This window comes from Bradysia coprophila, assembly GCF_014529535.1.
Source record: "Bradysia coprophila strain Holo2 chromosome IV unlocalized genomic scaffold, BU_Bcop_v1 contig_5, whole genome shotgun sequence".
Taxonomy (NCBI): domain Eukaryota; kingdom Metazoa; phylum Arthropoda; class Insecta; order Diptera; family Sciaridae; genus Bradysia; species Bradysia coprophila.
In genome coordinates, this window is record NW_023503374.1 from 8,069,734 (window position 1) to 8,091,845 (window position 22,112).

General features: G+C 34.7%; 2 protein-coding genes across 3 annotated transcripts in view; both read right to left on the reverse strand.

Annotated features, from left to right (window-relative positions):
* LOC119071628 (guanylate cyclase 32E) overlaps positions 1–10,764 on the reverse strand; it is a 28,037-nt gene extending 17,273 nt beyond the window's left edge. The window contains exon 1 of one of the 2 annotated variants that reach the window (XM_037176585.1): positions 9,908–10,764. In XM_037176585.1, the coding sequence (XP_037032480.1) occupies positions 9,908–10,073 (166 nt within the window). In that variant the 5' untranslated portion in view covers positions 10,074–10,764. The remainder of the gene's footprint in view (positions 1–9,907) is intronic. The other variant, XM_037176584.1, reaches the window with a different exon arrangement.
* On the reverse strand, positions 950–4,771 carry LOC119071630 (zinc finger protein 62 homolog). The gene is made up of 7 exons (XM_037176588.1): positions 4,371–4,771; positions 4,137–4,302; positions 3,989–4,044; positions 2,878–3,933; positions 1,365–1,593; positions 1,263–1,292; positions 950–1,185 (listed from the first exon to the last, which is right to left on the reverse strand). The coding sequence occupies exons 1-7, from the start codon at positions 4,539–4,541 to the stop codon at positions 977–979; spliced, it is 1,917 nt and encodes a 638-aa protein (XP_037032483.1). The 5' UTR covers positions 4,542–4,771; the 3' UTR covers positions 950–976.
* Positions 10,765–22,112: the final 11,348 nt, after the last annotated feature.

The following is a 22,112-nucleotide window of genomic DNA, read 5'->3' on the forward strand; positions in this document are numbered from 1 at the left end:
CGATTAGTCTATAATATGCTATTCGCCCGCGCGGGCGATTAGTCTATAATATGCTATTCGCCCGCGCGGGCGAATAGTCACTTCGATAGATCTACGAGGTAGAGAGCCTTTGAGCAAACACATCGATTTGTTTGACCATTTTAAAAACCAGATCAAAGTGACACTTAAAAAGAGAAAAAAGTCTGGTTCACCCCATGAGGTGAGAAATGAGAAAATAAAAAAGTTATCCTGAACTTTCATCAGAGAGTGTCAAAACGGCATCTTCTCACCGCATTTGAGTGGCGACATAATTTTCAAAAACTTTAAATAAAATTTCGTATACCATTAATAGTCCAGTCCCTTATGTCAATCCCGTCGAGCTTTTCCGGATATGATTGGTAATGATAAGTTGTGGAACAAATTTTCATTTTCGAAAATCGACTTTCTCAGTACATTTTTGGTGAACGGAGCGTTTTTTCTGACAAAGGCTTGGACTAAAACTCATATCACGTTCCGAAATTGATAATTGTATGCTCGGCTCATTTTGATTAAATAACAAAATACTTTCAGTCATTCACCCTCCAGCAAAATCGTTAGACAAGTACAGTACATACACTGTAACTGTTAACAGAAAACCGAAGTAAAATACCAACAGAATACCAATCTTTCAAGTGTTGCTGTAACATAGTTGCAATCTCTATTGACCCAATTATTGTTGCAAATTTTCCTTCATTTACTTCAAATAACAAACATTGGAATGGAAAATTTTATGATTTAAGTTCCCGATGGATTTTTCTTATCTTTACAATTACAAGTTTGTACGATGTTCAATGTGAAAACACGGTCGGTTGTCGATGCTTTTGAAGTAAATATTTTGATGGTATGTGCAGAATACCGTCGCCCGCAAGGAACTTATTAACTTGATGTGGATCCCAGGCGATAACATTCAGAACAACAAAACTCCAGGTTCTTTTTTTTTCAATAAAAACTTTTTATTTCAATTATCCTCTTCCATTTTCCCGCCCATACACAGCATCCTTAGTTCCTTAGCATTTTTAATTTCAATTTTATGGCATCGTTTGTAATGTGACTTTAAAGGTCCCGATAAGGCAGTACTCTTTCCACAAATATGACATTTGTAGGGTCGTTCAATCGAATGTATGCTCAAGTGTTGTTTGTACACAGATCCATCCGCAAAAGCTTTCGCTATAAAAATATGGAAAAGGAAATTCATCAGAAATAAAATTCTCCGAGTTAATCTGACGATGTATAGTCCTACTTACCACAGAATTGGCATTTGTACGGCTTCTCACCTAAACGAGATGCAACATCGATTCGAATTTTTAATGAATTATCGTATATCATAAATGAATGTCGTCACCCACCTGTATGAGATCTCTGATGACTGTCACGGTTAGTGCTGCCGCTAAAGCATTTATCGCAGTACATGCATTTGAAGATTTTCTCGTTGAAATGAGACCGAAGATGCACCTTCAAACTGTAATTCGTTTTTGTACGGAATACACACAGATGACAAGCAAATGGGCGGTCGTTTGAATGTCTGAGCCGCACGTGCCTTCGAAGATTCGATGTATTATGGAATTTATTGCCACACTATGGAATTAAAGGGGGAAAATGTTCAGAAAACGACGACTTTTTATAGAAAGACTGTCATCGTCGCTGGTCTAGGATATTACTCCATTGGAATATTAAAAATGGACATGTCCGAAGATAGTCCAAGTCCAAAATTTAGAACCCGCCTCCTGTAGAAGAAAAGACCCGCCTCTTTTCAATTTAAGTTCATAATGTTAACGTTAAAGGTGTGTCTAATTTAAGTGAAATAGGCGTGTCTTTAAAACGGGCACTCCATTTTAATAAAATAAAATATTTTATACCGATTCTGGACTGTCCAACTTTTTTCGCGAGTCTTATTTCTGGACAGTCCAATTTTCTTCTTACGAATCAATTCTGGACTGTCCAACTTTTTTCGAGAGTCTTATTTCTGGACTGTCCAACCTTTTCTTCGACTCTTATTTCTGGACAGTCCAATTTTCTACTTACGAATCAATTCTGGACTGTCCAACTTTTTTTTCGACTCTTATTTCTGGACAGTCCAATTTCCTTCTTACGAATCAATTCTGGACTGTCCAACTTTTTTCGCGAGTCTTATTTCTGGACTGTCCAACTTTTTCTTCGACTCTTATTTCTGGACGGTCCAATTTTCTACTTACGAATCAATTCTGGACTGTCCAACTTTTTTCGCGAGTCTTATTTCTGGACTGTCCAACTTTTTCTTCGACTCTTATTTCTGGACGGTACGATTTTCTACTTACGAATCAATTCTGAACTGTCCAACTTTTTCTTCGACTCTTATTTCTGGACGGTACGATTTTCTACTTACGAATCAATTCTGAACTGTCCAACTTTTTTCGCTAGTCTTATTTCTGGACAGTCCAATTTTTTTCTTACGAATCAATTCTGGACTGTCCAACTTTTTTCGCGAGTCTTATACTTATTCGCGAAAAAGGTTGGACAGTCCAGAATTGATTCGTAAGTAGAAAATTGGACTGTCCAGAAATAAGACTCGCGAAAAAATATGGACAGTCCAGAATTGATTTGTAAACAAAAATTGGACTGTCCAGAAATAAGACTCGCGAAAAAAGTTGGACAGTCCAGAATCGGTAAGAAATATTTTATTTTATTAAAATGGACTGCCTGTTTTAAAGACACGGCTATTTCACTTAAATTAGACACACCTTTAACGTTAACATTATGAACTTAAATTGAAAAGAGGCGGGTCCTTTCTTCTACAGGAGGCGGGTTCTAAGTTTTGGACTTGGACTAAGTTCGGAGATATAAAAATGACAGCCTTGCTGAGGGTTAAACTGAATTAATTACCTGCTCACAAATGAAGTTCTTCTCACTGTGGGTGATGATGTGTCCCTTTAAGTGATCCTTTTTCTTGTATGACTTACTGCAAATATCACAAATGTACAGCTCGCCTTCACGCTTCTGACGATTTCTCTTCGGTTTGCTTTTGACCGGTTTTACTTTTTGAGATTTTTCTTCTGTTGTAGACGAATTGTGCTCTAAGTCGGCATCCGGATCGATACAGTTCTGTGTGGAGAGTGTATCGACATTAACGTCACCGCTACATGGAACATTTTCTTCATCAAAATAAAGGCTCGGCTTAACGTCGACTATCATTTCGGTAAAATCGTCACCAGGTGTCGGTGAAATTGGATCGTTGAACGACGAATCATCAGCAAAGCCTTCGATTTCACCAGTTTCCGCTTTGATGAAGACCGACCCAATTGTTTGATCACTTCTTGAGGACGATTTCTCTTCGATGCACGATCTCGTTGCAGGTTGTTCATGTTCATCGAAATTTTTTGAATTAACAAATGGTTCCCTTCCAGCGATAACCTTTGTTTGTCCATTTTCATTGCCTAACGTAGAATCTGTACACTGCGAACTTGGCTCGACGAGCGAACTCGTCAAATTGCTATTCGTATTGCTGTTTGCCTTTGGTCCCCTGCTGAACACCAGATTGTCTTCCACACGATTCTCCTGCTTCAAAACATTAGCCATAGCTTCTCTGCTTAATATCTCCAGCAGACCGATCGATTTCAATTCCTCTGCCGTATATTTGGCGAAAATTTTCGAATTATTTTGAATCGTCGGTCCGGTTATGTCTTTGATTTTGTGCACGTAGGAGTAGTGCGACTTAAGATTACCGATAGTTTTGGTAGCTTTTCCACATAAATGGCACAAGAATGGGCTCTCGTTTGTGTGCGTGCGTTTATGTAGCTTAACGCCCGTCAAATCGGAAAAACCTTTGCCGCATATGTCGCAATGGTAGGGCTTTTGTCCGTTGTGTATCATAATATGATGCTGTAAACTGACGAATTGACTGTACGATTTTTCGCACATGGTACATTTGTAGGGCTTCTCCTGCAAGGAGAATTGATTTAATATTCGTTTTTAGTTGATTTCAATCATTCCATACCTTTGTATGTGTTCGAAGGTGGGTGGTCAGGGTGTGTGGATATTTGAACTCCTTGCCTAGAAGAAAAACGACAACAGAAACGGACTAAGGTCATGACATCTCACATCGATTTCGTTCACATTACAAGAACAACATTGTAATCACGTACCACAGAATTCGCACTGATATAAATGAACATTTTGATTGGTGTGACTACGCAGGTGATACTCCAACGATGATTTGAAACTAAATCCCCTCGGACAGTAAGAACACTTGAAACGTTGACCAGCTACATGAACATCCATGTGTGGTATCAGTTTGTACTTCCAAACGAACTGAAAAGGAACATTTTCTTAGGACACTTCCTTGAGAGGAGAATGATTGAAATTGTGCTTCTGTGTACCTTACGATGGCAGTAGTCACATTCGAATTTCCGTTCTCTTTTATGGTCTTTAAGATGGGCTGCCATATTTTTGTAGTATTTGTGACATAGTGTGCATTTGGTTGGTGTGGTTCCAGTTGATACAACAGGAGTAACGACGGGATCGGAAATATTATTGGATGAATCGCACATTGTGAAAGGTAAATGACGACTCCGATTCGAACAATACGACAAGTGTTTTGATGTTCTTTCTGTTATCCGGGCCGAATATCGACGCGGTGATGCATTTAACCAACCTTTAACTAACGAATTTTAAAAACTAATTTTAAACTAAACTTGCACACACATCGATTGAACATAATAAAAACTTTCAACTTTCAGAAGACGACACAAATAAAATGTCAAAACGAAAAGTTTTCCTCTTCTTTACATCATGATTTTCAGGCGATGAAATCACTCCGACCATATTACGAGTCGTGTTGTATAACGAATTAATTTTTATGTGGTTTCATGCGTACATTTCACTTTTTACAAATGACAAGCGGTTTAGTTCTCTTGCTAGTTCTATGAAGTCCGTTCGTGACAAAATGAATAATATGAAAATCCATTTCATCCCTAGTGACACAAGAGTTATTTACGTATCTGTTGTGGACAGTATATTTTAGGTAATTTCGCGACAAGCGAAAGTGCCTAAAATAAACCGTCCACACCAGATACGTATACAACGTTTCATGCTGAGGGCCTATTTTACGAGAAAAATTCCGTAATTTATGCCCAAGGCATGAAAAGCAAAGTATAGTAAAACAGCGAAAAAAACTACTCGAATGTCACTTAAATGACGGATGAAAAACTTCACTTTTCGCAGCTCCGTTGAAGAAATTACTATTATGCAATCGAGTGATAGACGTATTTTGAGGCACTCCACAACTTTGAGCTTAAAAGTTTTAATAGAACGTGGATCGCGGCGTGGATTTAAGCAATATTTCTCAGAACTTTAACCGGTTGACGCCGAGGAGGAACTCACTGGCCAAAATTAATTCAATTACGAATTCCTCCAATTCCTTCAATTTTCTAAAAACATTCTTTAATTTTCTTTGTTTCGATAATTTTCTAAGATTTCCTTCATATGTAAGAAAATGAACAAAAACCGTCGAATTTTCTGCAGTTTGGTAGTTGCTAGAGCATCTGGTAAATAATAGTAATTGATGGAAATACTAGAAATTGATGGAATTGCAAGGAATTGACTGAAATAAGAGAAATTGATAGAAATTGAAAAATTTAAGGAAAGATGGATAAGTATGGTGAACGAAAGAACGAGAAACTGAACTGTGTTTTCTTTTGGTTTTAATTTTAAATACCAAAAAGCGATGCTCAGACTCCGTTTTAGAGTTGCAAAAATGCTCAACGAGCCAAAACGACAAAATTGCAATTCGCGAAACGTGCAGCGAGTGAGAAGAACAAGTTTTTTGATTTCATAAGACTAACTCGCTCATATTTGCGGTAGTCGGTAGTCAAGAAAAAAATTCTCAAAATCTGATTAATATCTACAAAAAATCCTAGAGATTCGTCTACTAGTATACATTTAAAGTGGTATTACTCATTAATCAGGAAAATTTTAATTCAGAATACCAAAAATCTGGAAAAAATTTTAGGAAACGTAAATTAGGAAAAATATTTACGAAACCAAATATTGGGAAAATTTGAAATTGGGAAAACATAAAACAAGTAACACGAAAAATATGAAAAGTTGGAAGAAAAATTAGTTTTTTTTCCATGAGAGTTGCATAGACTCTCACCAATAACTCGCCATTCGATGATGTCGACTATATTCGAGGATGTCGACTACATTCGAGTACATCGCCTTTATTAGAAGACATCGACTATATTCGAGTACATCGACAATATTAGATGACATCTACAAATATATTGACTATATTTGAGGACATCGACTATCTTCGAGAACATCTTCTATATTCGAGGACATCGACTATATTCGAGGACATCGACTATATTCGAGAACATCGACTATATTCGAGAACATCGACTATAGTAGAGGACATCGACTATATTCGAGGACATCGACTACGTTCGAGGATGTCGACTATATAACGTGACATCGACTATATTCGAGGATATCGACTATATTAGATGACATCTACTATATTCAAAGAAGTTGACTATATTAGAGGACTTCTACTACATTCGAGGATGTCGACTATATTACGTGACATCGACTATATTCGAGGACATCGACAATATTCGAGAACATCTTCTATATTCAATGAAGTCGACTATATTCGAGGATGTCGACTAAATCCGAGGACACCGATTATATTTGAGGATATCGACTATATTAGAGGACATCGACTACATTCGAGGATGTCGACTATATTACGTGACATCGACTATATTCGAGAACATCGACTATATTTGAGGACATCGACTATATTAGAGGACGTCGTCTGCTTTATTCGAGTACATCGACTATATCCGGGAATAGTCGAGCATATGACCAATGCTCATTGAGCATATGAGAATATATCGAGTAAGTTCAGTTCGATTGTAATTGGAAGACAAATAAATTATGACTCGATTGTACTGGAATTCACTTCATATACATAAGTACAATATTGCGCACGCCAGTAATATCATGTTTTTTACAGATGATGTAGCGCCGCAGGCCGTGAATAATTTAAAAAAATAAAAAAACGGGGTCGAGGGGCGGCAGCCCCCGCAAAGGGGGGTCAAGGGGGAAGTATCCCCCCTTGCACGTCCTTATAAACTTTGATGTGGATATTTGGTCCGAAATTTATTTTGTCCCGAAACTCATTACAATTTCTGATTCATGGTTCATGCTTAATGCTTCCTAATAAGTGCAGTTCCTGATTAATTTTTCCTGATTTGTGTTTCCTGCATAATGTTTCCTGATTTTTGTCTACTGATTATTGGATTCCTGATTTTTGTCTTCCTAATTAATTCATACATCCATTTAAAGTTTCTCTTGTCATATAGTACAATCACAAACCCCTTAGACGCACCCTCTATAAATTGAGCTTTTTTCTTTTGCCTTTTCAGATAGCTTGTTTTGAATCGTTTGATTCGTTGCAATCTTTTAAGATAACCTTGACGATGATATATTTTGGAATATAACACTGCATGTTACAAGTTTCCTTGTTGTAGCAAGGCATTATAGGAAATTGAAATTTTCACGATGATACGATACGATGTGTTATGAAATACGTTAACTCAAACGAATTGCTTGTATGATAGAAGAAGGTGTATTACAAATCATCATTCATCATCAACTCATTGTTAACTGTAAGCTATATGATGTAGAAATTGAATTTTTCTTTATGCAATTTATTATCAGAAAACATATCAAGGCGTTCATAGAAGTAAATCAAATCGTAGGCGTAAATACTTTAAACACTACTACTCCTCTCAATAATATAGATTTTGTTCCTGCGGGCTAAATTTTCCATATTTCGAGCAACATTTCCTACCTAATACCATTTTCCATTATACCGGGGAAAAAATGCTCTCGTGTAATGCGATTATAAGAGAAGATAATTAATGCAATATGCTACAAGTGTTATAAATAGGGAAATTATGAAACGAACATTTGCCAGAGAGGAAATTCTGCTAACGGATGCTATCATTATCTATTTCCGAAGCTTTTGTAAATTGTGATTAGCATACACCATCCGTGAAAATCCGTGAATTTTGCCGCCAGCCAGTGATACGGTGTTGAAGAAAGTTATGCTTGTCGGGCAAAAAAAAAAATATTTGATATGAGCCGTACTGTGCCACACAAATGTGCAGGTCGTTGTAAAATTTATATTGTCAAAAGCATTGACACCCCTGACTGACACCACATGGTACATTGTACAGTGTCTCATTGGTCTTACTTCTGTATAAATAGCTAGCTATTCAATTAAGAACAGAGAACAGACATTTCGTTGCTTTGTTAGTAAATTTATTATTTGCGCTTAAGGACCGACGCTGATTTCGTTTAAAATGTCCACTGCACAAAATATAAGTGATCTTTCAAAAATTGTGCTGCAAAATTTACACAAAAATTTATGGGATGAAAAAGATGATCTACGATCTAGGATGAAGTGACACATGAAGGCCTCAATAGAAGCTTTCTTGAAAATGCATCAATGAGTCAGAGGCGATTTCCCGATATGAATGAACATAAAGGAATTTTCAGGTCTCATATACCAGAATCATCCATTTACAGCCCTTGGTGTGGCTCGGAAAACAGGTTAGGTTCCTGACCTAACCTGAAACTTCAACTTGAAAGCCTGAATATTTCTAGATTCTGGTTAGTCGACCTAAAAGATAAACGAGCCGTCAGAACAGTCGGAGCGTTTGCTGCGACTGAGCCCCGTACAAACCCGTACATCTATTGCGTACGTGACCCTAGTTCGTCCGTCGCCCTACTCTTACCGTAAGCCTACTGCGCCCGTAAACGTCGGTAAAGTAAAATTCTTATGAAATGTGTACGTCTTAAAAATTGCGCATAGCGCAATTACGAAGCCCCGTACGATGTTCCTTTCAAATGTAACACAAATTTCGAATTGACCTAAAATTAAGTAAGTATCATTTTCACCGAATTATATTGATTTTACAAAAATCCAAAATGGCGGCCGACGGCCATTTTGTTAGGATGTGGAAAGTAGTACGGCTGCTTTACATTCGTAGGTACCTTTCAAACAAAAAAAAATTTGAAATTCGGTCAAAGTTTACTCGAGATATTAACAAAAAACACCACCTTCACTGTACGGCCGAGTAGCCACATAAAAGCTCACTCCATAAACTTTTTTTTTGTCGATCGGTATTGTAAATACCTTTCATTTGACGTATCACTTACAAGTGTAGTGCTTAAATGTCTGGAGATATCGTCGAAAAACAGTTAGGCACTTATTGGGCCCCAGCTCCGGAAGGGTCGACCCAAAATCGCCCATCTTCGAACTTAGCCTCACTATTTTGACTATCTTTCATAATAATTTAATAATAATTTTTGAAATCGGATTTGATTTACTCAAGATATCGACGTGACAGACGTACGGACGGACAGACGGACAGACGGACAGACGGACGGACGGACAAAATTTTTATTGCGGATTCGTTATCTATGAACATAGGCAAACACTTTGCCCTTACCGTCTGCTTCGAATTCCATCAATTACACACGGCAGGTGTAATCCTATAAGCCCCTTCGTGCTTCGTACGGGTCTAAAAACTGCAGGCTCGGGTGCTCTGAGAGAGAATTGAGCTGGGCTGAGCTTAAATGCACTGAAAAAAGAGAATTGAAAGTCTCACCTGTAGCGGATAACTATAGAATAGACGTCACAGATGTAGCGCCTCATAGAAAAAATAAAGCTGTAGCAGACAATTTAGATTGTCTGGATAGAGGCTTTTTTGTTAGTGCAGGTCGACTTGAACCTGACCCTGATATCTCTTCGTATATCCATATACGTATTCGTATAATTTTGTGAGAGTGGATTTCAAAGAGTTTAATTGATTGCATCCGATTTAAATCAAATATTTACCTGGCTTGTGATAATCCAAATTTCCCGATCGCCTCTGTGACCCCGTCAGATAGCCCAATGTGAAAATTTCTCCAATCGCCGCTTTACTTTTAAAACAAATCAACAGCACAATGATATATTTGGCGAATGTTTTTTTGAACATCGAATTCATTACGCTTCGACTCATCCAATCGAAACTGCACTGCACAAAATAAAATTACACTAATTTGCGGTTGAGCTAATTGAAATTATACCAATTTTATAGCCATTCATTGTGTTCTATATTCATGTGCTTTTTTAAGTGCTTTTGTAAGTCCATTTTTCAGCTTTATAATCAGTTTTACATTTGCACATTTCTTCAATTTGTTGGACTATATTTGGTAAATGTATATATAATGGCGAGTTATGTATGTGTCACTTATAATGTTATGCCGTTATCTCGACTATCGCAAAAAAATATTAATCCTAAAAGTTTAACGAGAACTATAAATGCCAAACACACAAAGCACAACATAAATTATAACCGTTTTAACCTATCTGGAATTTATTTTATTATCTGCCGAACGTATAATAGCCGTATAAGTGCCTTAGGTGTTGATTACAATTTATAACAAATTATACTTTTGATTAGCGTTTTTTTGTTGTTGTTACTTTTTGTGTATAATGTACTACACACCTTTGCGTTTATTTTAAGAGAAGTGAAAGAAAGTGACTAATTCATAAACCGAGAACCAAAAACTATATGTATATATTGTACAATCGTTCAGCTACACACAGTTCAAACGTTCAAACACCTGAGAAAATTTTTGTTTTTTTTTTTATTTTTCTTCTTCAATAATTTTATATTTGGAAAGCCTATTTTAAATATTTACTTCCAATGTATCTATTTGCGAATATCAGGAAGACATCCGTCGGTATACTTTTTCAAATATTTATTCAATCAAAATTTGTAATTTTTTTTTGTTATTCAATGAAAAATATTAGAAAAAAAAAGGAATTTGCAGTAGAATTGATTCTCGTTCTGCTGTTTATTCAATGGTATTGCCAATTTATGTATTGTAATTCGCAAATTAAAACGAATAAAGGATTTTGCTCGGTATTATCAGATTCATTTATGAACATTGTACCGATTACTCAACAAAGATTAAATGGAACTTCCATAATAACAAATCACTGGATTTTTTTTTGCAGTTTCGTGACTTAAGTGATTTATGAGGGTATTTTGTGGCTGAGATTATTTTAATGTCTATTATGTAGTAACATGAGGTGCTTTTTATTTTGGTTGATCATTTTAGTCTAGGTCATAGTGTAAATCCGCTCGTTTTAAGTTTTTTGAGTTTTTTCTTTATCTCATGTGATTGAGCATGAAAAACTACGAAACAATTTTTTTCTGGAAAAGTGAATTATTATAAGTTATAAGTTATATGAAAAAGTAAAATATCTACCGAACGTGAAAACTTTATTAAAAATTCTTTTTTTCCTTGAAATCCTGATTCAATACCAACATTTCGTGGAACAACTTTTTTTCCTGTGAAGGACCCATAAAAGGAATGATCAGATATTAGTAACTGACCTCTAATTGTATCAAAAATGACAAAAATCCAGAAAAATATGAAAAAAAATCTGATAAAAATACGATTAGTTAATTGGTTCTAGAGCTAGGAAGACAATGAAACATCAGGAAGGTACTTAACATGAATGGAATGCATATTGTGCAGGTAGTTATCACCATTTAAAACACTTCTGGCTTGAGTTGCATGAGATAAAGAAAAAAATCGAAATACTTAAAGTGAGCGAGCCGGCTTTATCTGACACAAGGGGCTGGACTATTTACTCTTATTGCTATTTCTGACTTGCTAATTTTGTCTTAGAGCCTTTGGTTTTTATCGTAGATAATGTAGAAGATAGAGATTTGGCTCTAAAGGCATTGAAACTTTTAAAAATTCACATTTTAGTGTGATGGGATTAATGGTCATTTATGAAACTCAGCATCATAATGTTAATGTGCAAAATTTGCAAACTTCAGATGTCTCTGAAGCCTTTACCTTAAAGCCTACTTTATTAGGCTCACGATGTGCATTATGACACACGGTCTGTGGAGCGGCCTTTATAAGTTACATAAAGTTTGGACCGGTAATAAATACTCGGGGCTTATACGTTTATCGTTATACTTTTTTCCCATTTGGTAATAACCAAACGAAGTCTAAAAGCAACAAAAAAGCTGTGTTACCTGACAAAATGGTCGACAGCCGCATTTTCTCCAAAAAGAAAACTTTCTCGCTGGGTAATAAGGAAGTTGCCATAAAAGGGAAGTGATTGGTGATGTGTTGGGTGTGTATCAGGCGTTCATTAGTATACATGCATATTTATATCGTTTCCAAAGAGTACCAAGGCCATCACACTACCATTATCACATTATCCGTATGTGAGAGCGAAAAAGACATGGATGTAATTGTAATTCGAATGATTCTCTTAAAGACTACATACGCATACGCATAGTAATAGTATATTTCGTACCTAGGACTAAAAGTCTTTTTTAGCGTGTGAGAAGTTTCCAGACAGAGCCGAAGGCGAGGTCTGGAATCGAATATGCTAAAAAAGACTTTTAGTCCGTGGTACGAATAGTATTTTTTATATTGGACGGAGAAAAAGTGCGACGAAGTCAAACGAAGTAACAGATTGGTAATTAATTTGCAATCTGCTAATTCCCAATGTATTATGCACAGATGAGACTTCAAAAAAAAAGTTTCATTGCAGCTTGTTTATATCGGAAAGCGAGACGAATTGTCAACCGTTAAAAGTCTCGTCATCATCTCCGGCTTTTTATCTTCTTTTTCATTAATGGCACAAGTAAATTTAAAAACATGAGAACACATTAATCGTCTTGTACAACCACTTAGTGAAATTTGGCATGGAATGCTTATCGATTCTTTCTTGTCGTACTTTTCGAGATTAGAACACGCCGTTTGTATGACAATAAAGTCTATTGAGTTCCTGGAAATTTACTCGATTTATCGTCATTATCTGGAGTGAATAAAAAAAAACAACCTTATTCACTCCCACTACCCATTAGAAAGTGTTATTGTGTGTATTCTCAGGGGCTTAATTTGGCTTTGGGCGAATTTGTTAAAGAAATTGTAATTAAGTGTCTAAATTACCAAAATAGAAATGGCACAGATTATAGGAGTGCTATAATTAAAAAAAAATAACTAAATAAATTAACCATTACCCACATGCTTCAGTTCATTTATATTGCAGATTGTGTAGTCATATAACAATGTCTTGTCTGTATATATACGTACATATATCAACACCAAACTGCAGATAATTGTTATTCGTTGGAGTGTTGCTACAGAATAATGCAAGTCGTTTCTTGTGTGAAAATAGTGTCTATAGTTTGGTGCTACGTATATACCAAAAATTTTATTTCGTACCCGTAGGTTTATTTATAAACTCTTTTTTTTATAGAATAAATAAACTTAAAACCCGCACGCTGTTTGGCATATCATATAAATGGGTACATCCAATAATTTACGTGTGGCATATTCCACCCATATAAAATTTGGTTTTCATGAACATATTTGAAAAAAAATTGTTTGACATATCTTAAGGGTAATCCTTCTGTTATAAATTTTCCTTTGAATTTAGGAACATTAGCCGTCGGCCCATTCAGTTTAATTTTCAAATTTAATAATTTAGAACTTGAGTGACGTTTTTCTTTAAGTCGACATGTAGAAAATAGATGTTACTCAAAAGTCATTGTCCGTTTCACTCTTAGCTTTTAAATATTCTTTGAAATGAACGTAAAATTAATGAAGTAAAAGATTTCGTTACGAGCATTATACTTTGAACAAAAGAAGTAGCAGATCAGATTCAATATTTTCATCACTATAACTCTGCAGTTTCTGAATGCTTAGCAGTGAATATAGTTACACACTTGTAATATGAATACCGAAATACTGAAAAATTAACGTCTCGCATTAGTGAATTATAAGAAAAATGAAATTTAAATATATTTGGTCCTTTCTTCGAAATGAAATAATGATGTACTTGTGCTCACATCGATAAAAAACGCAACTTTCATTTTTCTTACAGTTCGCTAATGCGACAAGTCCCGTTTCTGCAGTTATTATTCTCATATATGTTCAACAGATTTAGACAGAAATATATTTAAAGATGTGTACGAGCGTGGTCAAACTTATGCCCTTCGATGCATCAGTCCAAATCTAAAGTCAAACTATTAAAAAAATGAAGTTTACTGTTAATGGTTTTTCAGGGAAACATATTATAAACACGTCCTCGTTCTTCAAGTTGATCGAATTGTTCTTCCCTTCGCTCCTAATTGTTTAATTTCTGAAAACTGTTTCTCGAAACCTCGACGATATCATATTTAAAGCTAGTGAAATTGCATCTGAATTTAAACCACCTCAGAGCAACGTGTTGCTACGCGAACGTAAACTATTTTCAGAATCGTTTGAGAAAATATTATGTGGCTTCTTCAGTCAACATTTTAAAGAAGAGTTAAAGCAAAAACGTTTTTCGCGTTAAGTAAGAACAAGTGGCATTTAGTAGTGTCTGAGGTTGTTAGTCTCTACACTTTACTCAAACTAATACGACAAACTTATACGAGCATTTGTAAAATTGCATTACACGAAAAACTTTGAACACATGAAAGAAAATCTAACCGAATAACATTACAAATGAAAAATATATCTCACAATCACACACAGTATACACATTTGGATAAATATACAAAGTGAATTGCGATGCGAATCCAAATCCAAAGTATCTACCATACATACCACAAATAAATGAATTCGATTGTTTCATAAATTTTTTCTTCTTCTTCAAATGTATATAAATTCACCACTCGCAACAACACCCCATAAACACTGTAATATAGTTTTCAAATTGATTTGTTATCAACTTGAACTGCTATTTATCCCTATATATCCATTTGTGAGTTGGATACTTCAAGTAAATTCTCTTTAAATATAAGATTCTTATGGTTTGTCATAAAGTACGGGAAAAGGAAGAAAACAATTTGTAACGACAGAAAAAAAAATAGAAGGAAGAGACATGTTATTGAATCCGACGTCGTCGTCGTCGTGTTCGTGTTTTACGTGTATTAATTTAATGTTCAGCGTACGCTCATTGACAAATCATATCGTGGGATGCATCATGAATAAATGTTATAAAATTACCTTTCCGAAACTGACGTAGTTTATGAATAGCATTTTTATTTTTCTTTTGTTTCAAAGTTGAAATGTTTGCTAATTGGTTGTGCAGTACATGTGTTTATGCATTCACGTTTGAATTTTTGAGTCATTCACATAAAATCGGTTTTATTGAAATTGTTCAAGTGGAACGTATTATTAACAGATGCGAAAAGAGCTAATGCCCTGTAGGAACCTACAACCTATCCGGAAACTTTATTGTTATTTTTTTGGTTTAAATTTTAAGCATTTCCCGCTTTTATGAGTAACGTTTTTATTGGGCTTGACTAGCTTTTACTGCATCAAAGAAATCAAGAAACGGTTTTATAACAATGGGAAATTCATTCTGGCGGAAGTTATACCGAAGCCTGCGGATTCTGATAGCTTCTATTATGTGAGTTAATCATCGTTGATCTTGCGGTTTTTATAGCTTTGTACCTGTAACAATATGCTTTATTCAAATTGTCTTTGAATGCCAGGGTAGATTTTTATTTTATTTTTTAATTTTACAAGTTTTAAAGAGTCAACGAGCAGACTAATAGTACAAAGCGTACAGCCACAATTTTGTATAAATAAATTTGAAAAAAATTGGAACTATTGGAATTTTTAGAATTATTTGTGCAAATAATTAGCTATCGGTTGAACCGATTGTCTGAACCAAGAGGGTTAACTTTTCCTTCTTCATAATTCACCGACTTAATTTAAGTCTAGAAGCAACAAAAGAGCAATTAACTCTTCCTTGAATCACTCGTGTTCTCTTATATAAGAACGTTAAAACAAATGAAGTAAAAGATTTCGACCTGAATATTGACCATAAACAAAAGGTGTATCAAATGCAGGGACTGTTTTCCTCAAAAATGTTATTGGGGAAATGTAGGAAAAATCTGAGAAAATATGCAAAAATGTTTTTACCGAAAATAGTCCCTGACTCAGATGTAATGATTGCGATTCTCTTTTCGTTTGTAAAATGATATCAAAAAATGACAACAAAAAGAACTTGGAAAAATTAAAAGTAAAACTTCGAAACAGGCCCCATGCTGTGCTTGAAACAGCTTTTTATCTAGTTCAAAATCTCTCTTTGGCAGAGGATTATTTCAACACAAATATAGTAACCATCTAAAATGTGGCAATTAATTCCTTTCCACAAATCCATAAACTTTAACCTACCAATTTATGGATATACGGGCAATAAAATTTCGGGTAAGCTTTTCTAATAGAAGAATTTGTAGGGTTGGCTCCACCTTACCGTGAAAAGAGAGATAGAGAAATTGTTACAATTTATCTGAAATTTTCACGATTTTTATTAGTAGGTCGATAATGAAGAAAAGTTTTTGTTATTTACTTAGAACTTAAGTTTACCGTCTGGTTAGGCCTTTTCTTTGCAATCAATCGAAAGAGACACATCAGCAAACAAGAGCACACTAAAAAATCTCGTTATTTTCATAAACAACAGAAAATATTTCTAGATCATCAAATTTATGAATTTTTTTGCAATAAATAATCGATTAAACGTTCAAGGCTGCGGGTAACTACTGCAATTTATAAGTGAATATCGGTTCTGTTTCATCAAACAAACATACATTCAATTTCAGTTGTTATGAATATTATTATCACATTTTTCGTATATCGTTTTCGTGTAACGTTTATTGTTTAGATGTTGTATTTGCGCTGGCTGTGTGGCTGCTGTTTTACACTGTATGTACGTAAAAATAGTGTCAGAAGTGCTCTATTTTCAAAACGAGAGATATATCGTGTACATGAACAATGTGCTTGCATTTAAATGGGCAGCAAACAATTACATTTGCATCAACAACATCTCTTTATACGTTATTGCTTACTCAAGTCTGTTATATTCTGTCTCGCAAATATTTGGCTTAGATAAAAAAAATTCAGCGACTAAGATAAATAAATCAATAAATTTCGCTTACAACTTTTTACAAATTCAGTTATGTGTTCCGGTCGGTGCAAAAAAGAAAAGATTCTCTCAGATGTGCGTTACAACTAATTATTTTGACTATCCAATTAATTATTTTTCTTAATTAAAGCATTACTTATGATATAATCGAGACGCGCTCCACTATTAGGAGAATACTTTCATCCAAACCCATTATCTAATAAAACAACGACTGGTGTTTATTTTTGTCATTTCGCCAAAAATTAAAAATAAAAGTTCAATACACTAAGACTCGATCGTAAACGTAGCAATATTTTGGAAACGTATCAATGGTTTTAGAAAATTGTTTTGATTTTAAACAAATTTGAATAATAAATTTCATATTTTATTAGCATATTTCATCCTATAGATTCAGGTTGGCATTGTCGGCCACAAAAAATAAAATGAATGCGGACACGACTCTCCCAGAAAAGCTATCGAATCATTTTTTGCCAGTTATTCGTTTCGAGCTATTGACTCGCGTTTTTTAATGAATGAATCACCTTTTTTCTCGGTTAAAAAAGCAACGTAGATCTCATACGCAGGTACAATAACGCTGTGCTTGTTGAAAAGCAACTAAGGTTGTTCACATTTTTAAAGTGTGCTTTTTCCTGGCTCAAATATTGATTAACCTACTATAATTAAGGATTCTCGTTTAAGGACTGAATATTTTCTTATTAAAGTTGAAACTGTTGGTCAGCGGCCTCGAAAAAGTAGGTTCAGAGAAAACGGGTTAACATTTGTTTTCGAAAACCGTCAGATCAGAATCACTCGCTGGTGTTTAATATAGCGAAATATACGTTAAAACTGATGAAGTAAAAGATTTTGGTACGGCTTTGAAAACGAGGAGGAAACTACGCGAGCCTTCTTTTGGAGCACTATTTCTTTCTGTTAGTCCCCAATAGCAAATAGAACCTGTCACAGTATTTGCTCGCGAAGTTTTTGAAAATTAATCAATTGAAGTAATAGATTTTAATGTTGTACGTTAGTCACGTAACTGAGAGTATCTTTCGAAGCAAAATGTTAATCTTTGGAAGGATACTTGAAGAAATTGTAGTAAAAATTCTAGATATCCACTCAATCTTCCGTTCTAAGCACCGTCATCGCCTCAAGTCAAATACTACATCAAAGCAATAAATTCGTTGATCTTATTATGTTGCAGTAATAACTTCAAACTTAATGCTTGAATACAATGTGCTAAATTCAAGATGACAATGAATTACTACTATTACTTACTATTGTGGTCACATTTCAATATAACTGTCGGTTTATACGGTATAAGCTTCCGAGCTTGTGATTGAAAATTTTCTTGTGTATTTCTGATCTGGTCAGAATATGATAATGATTTAGGTTAACAAAAATCTTTTCTTGTTTTTACTTGATAGTAGCAACATAAAACACAATTTTTATGTGTTTGTTTAAGTAATATTTGTTACGTCAGTTGTTGAGGCGAGCATAAGTTGGGAAACTATTACTAAACGGACCATAAAAGCGTATTAACATCGTTATCTGTACCAAGGGCGACATCGAGTTCTTGAAAAATTATTATACTGCAAGAGCAATGACGAATGATTTTATTTAACGTTTATTGCTCTGTATACGTTTACGACCGCGGTGGTTTCAACAACAAAAAGTTGTTTCGAATAGAAATTGAATTAAGTAAAGTAAATTTTTAATCTAGGAATAAAGCTGTTCAGAAACTATAAAGGATTACACGTTGTCGTGGATACATAAGTATACTTAAATCGTCGACGAAAGACTTAATTTTTTTTAGGCAAAATTGATTACAGAAACGTTACTCAATCGACACTAAAGTTTCAAAAGTTTTGATAAAAACTTTGTTGGTGTAAAAGTTTCGAGAGCTTTTATTGTCAATTAAGCATTCCGATTGCACAATATATTCATTAAGTTATACATTATCTTTTGCACCCACAACGTCTTATCAACATAAATGTGATTAAGAAAACCGCAACGTTGCTTGGAAACGTTGATGAAATATTAATATTATTCGAGGAGATATTCGCATAACTCTAATTGATTAAAGATTTCTCAAATGGCATAGACATGCATACGGAGTTGAAGTTGTTGAACAACACTTTGGTTAGACGCATTGAGAGATGTGAATCACAATTACAATTTCACTTCTAGTCAGATTCAATATAAGGAAACAATGGGAAAACGTTCAATTACGATCGTTAAATCATTGTGATAAATGATAAGGAGATAAGATTTTTGTGTTAATTTAGATAATTTCACAAAAGTTGACCCGGTGCTACACTTTAAAAATATTTCTTTTATTTCGCACTATCAGTACTTTATTTGTATATTCGGAATGATTATGTGTTTTCACACAAACTGGAATTGTAGAACTTGATAACAATGTCAATTAATAATAACCTACATTACATTACAATAACATTTCCCACTCATGTTGTCACGTTAAGTATAATGCAATAAAATAATTCGAGTTAAGAACTTCGTTGTAATCGTTATGCGGCGGGCTTTAAGGGACGAAATTTCTATTTTCATGTTTGTTATGAAAAAATAAGCGAATATATGTCGGATAACTCACCTAAGACAATTAGACATAATTCAAAGTCAATATTTTGTAATATTTGTAAATTTCCTTTTCCATTGCCCTAAATTTGCTAGTAGTTCGACCTCGATGCAAAATCTTTATCATAATAAATAGTTCTTGCTGAGAATCATACATATTAGGTATCATTGGAAAGCTTAGACTTCAAGTTAACTTTTACAAGGTGTGTAGAGTTGAAATATGTCAACCGGCAAGGTATGGAAGTAGCCAAAGTTCACCGAGGGTAGCAAAAAAGTGACTTTTCTGAAAATGTACCACAAGAGACCACATTCAAAATTTTGTTATTGTCATTCGGAAGGGTACTTAACCCTAGTCTAGAATCGTTATTACTGTGCTGGCTTGGGCACTTCGTCGTGGAGACATCACTCCTTGAAGAAGGTAAAATTGCTACTTTCCGCTTCTATTGCTCTGCTACCAAGTCATCAAGAGACATAATTTTTACATGGTTGATCTCACTGATTCAGCAATTTCCGCGGGGCCAGGCGACGATATTCCTAGTTCTCAGAAACGGCTCAGCTCGTTGCGCCTGTAATATGTGCCGTTGAATAGTACATGCCTCCACTAATTCAGCTATGAAAAGAACCGAGATGGAAGTGGGCATATTTATTGAAAATTCGTTCAGCCCCCACCGTGGAAAGCTTTTCAAAATTTTAAATTTAAGGCTCGGAACAGGGTCAACTCAGGTTAGGTAAAATTAACTCAATCGCTTTATAGAGAACAAATGGTTCTGAACAATAGATCGAATTTAGTATTAGTTGTAATCAACCGCATAGCCCTCCGTTACACATGTCGTCCATACAGAACGAATTCAATGGTAAATCTCCAAAGCAGGTCAATTTCATGTTCAACCCGAAGTTGATCTGTTTAGATATTCAACGTAAACTATGTAGCAACGATATTTGTGTGAGATTAGAACCCACATCCCAAATGATACAATTTCAAATCCCATTGGTGCATTGACCGCAAACAAAGTTTCACGTTCTATGTTATAAATTGACATACTGGCAGGATCTAGAGTGTCAGTAACTTTACAGGGATTTACATCCGGCGTCGTGAAAAACCACCAATTATGCTTTGGAAATCTATTGCAAAAAGCGAAGATATTTGGGTAAGACTCCGTATAAACGAATTGATAAATATTTATCCAACGCCCTCGATTGCTGTTAAGGAGTAAGCACATGCCTCTAAAAAAATTCTAAAAATCTAACATTTTATCTTTTAAATATTTTTAATTTTTTTTTAATGTGTTTACTTCCTCCTTAACAAAAATCCGACTAGCTGCAAATGTCGACACTGTGTTGCTTAGTTCACTTTTGTACCATAATTTCAAGTAGATATTAGCTTGAGTCGACAATATTTTTTATTGAATTGGCTAAATTAGCTGTTGATTACGTTCGTTACAAGTGTTAAAAATAGTTTGGTACTTTATCTTCTCGAATATTATAGTTGAATTCCATTCTCATCTCCTTCTGAATTGTAGCGGACCTGACATAGAGTGTAGCATTGTTCTCACTGCTTGCAAATATACTGAACTTTCGGTACGTGTGTAGCCCCTAAATTTTTTTACTGTTCATCAAGATGATGATGATGGTTTTTTAATTGAATTAATTCCAGTAAATCCATTTTTTTATATCAAATATCTCGAACTTTTAATTAGAATGCCAAACTTTCGGAACAAATACGTTTTTCGCTAAGCTTTCTCTAACTAGACTTTCAGTTATTTAATTCAGAGTTCCTTTTTATCCACATTGCACATCAATTTAACGATGGAATGGGAATTAATTATTGTTTCCATAAAATGCTCTAATTTCTCCAGCCAAATGTTTTTATTATTGTAATGAAGGAATTGCAAAGATTTGGAATTTTCAATTAAATTCTCATTTTGAAATATTTTATGTCATTTCAACTTTTCGAATTCAATTTTCTTCAACATTTCCAACGAACGAAGTGTGTGGTGACAATCCATAAAACATTTAAAACACTTCGACTGTGTTGCCGAGAAAGTTACACTTTATGCTGGTGAGAATGAGAATAAAAAGCTTTTAAGTGTGTAATACTGTCGTGAAGAAGTCGTGACATCATTGAATTTATTAGTTTTCGGTTTTTGCCGAGAAAAAAAAGGATGTCTCATGCCAGGATCTATCGTCATTCGAAACACATTGGGGTAGCTGTTCTCTGCGCTCTATGACATTAAAAGAAAATATTTCAAATTTTAATGGAATTATACCGGTAGCGTGAAAACGGGGTTGTGAATGGAGGAAGTATTTTGCATGATGTAAGATTTTAGTTATTGTGCATACCTCCGTATTCGATGGAATAAATATCGGCTCACACATGAGTGCAAAAAAATTAACCGATGATTCCATTGCTTCACTGGGTCATAGGACTTGGAAGAATTTCACTAAATCATTGAGTGCAATTAACAAATTTGATTGATTGGTTTCCATGTAAATTACATTTCTCAATGTAAATTTTGGTACA

What these genes read in the sequence shown, in the direction of transcription:
- LOC119071630 (XM_037176588.1), bottom strand. Translation starts at nt 4,541, where the DNA reads ATGTGCGATTCATCCAATAATATTTCCGATCCCGTCGTTACTCCTGTT. An exon ending in ACCTTCGAACACATACAAAG is followed by an intron (nt 3,934 to 3,988) that starts GTATGGAATGAT and finishes TTCTCCTTGCAG; the next exon opens with GAGAAGCCCTACAAATGTAC. An exon ending in AGAACTTCATTTGTGAGCAG is followed by an intron (nt 1,594 to 2,877) that starts GTAATTAATTCA and finishes TTAATTCCATAG; the next exon opens with TGTGGCAATAAATTCCATAA.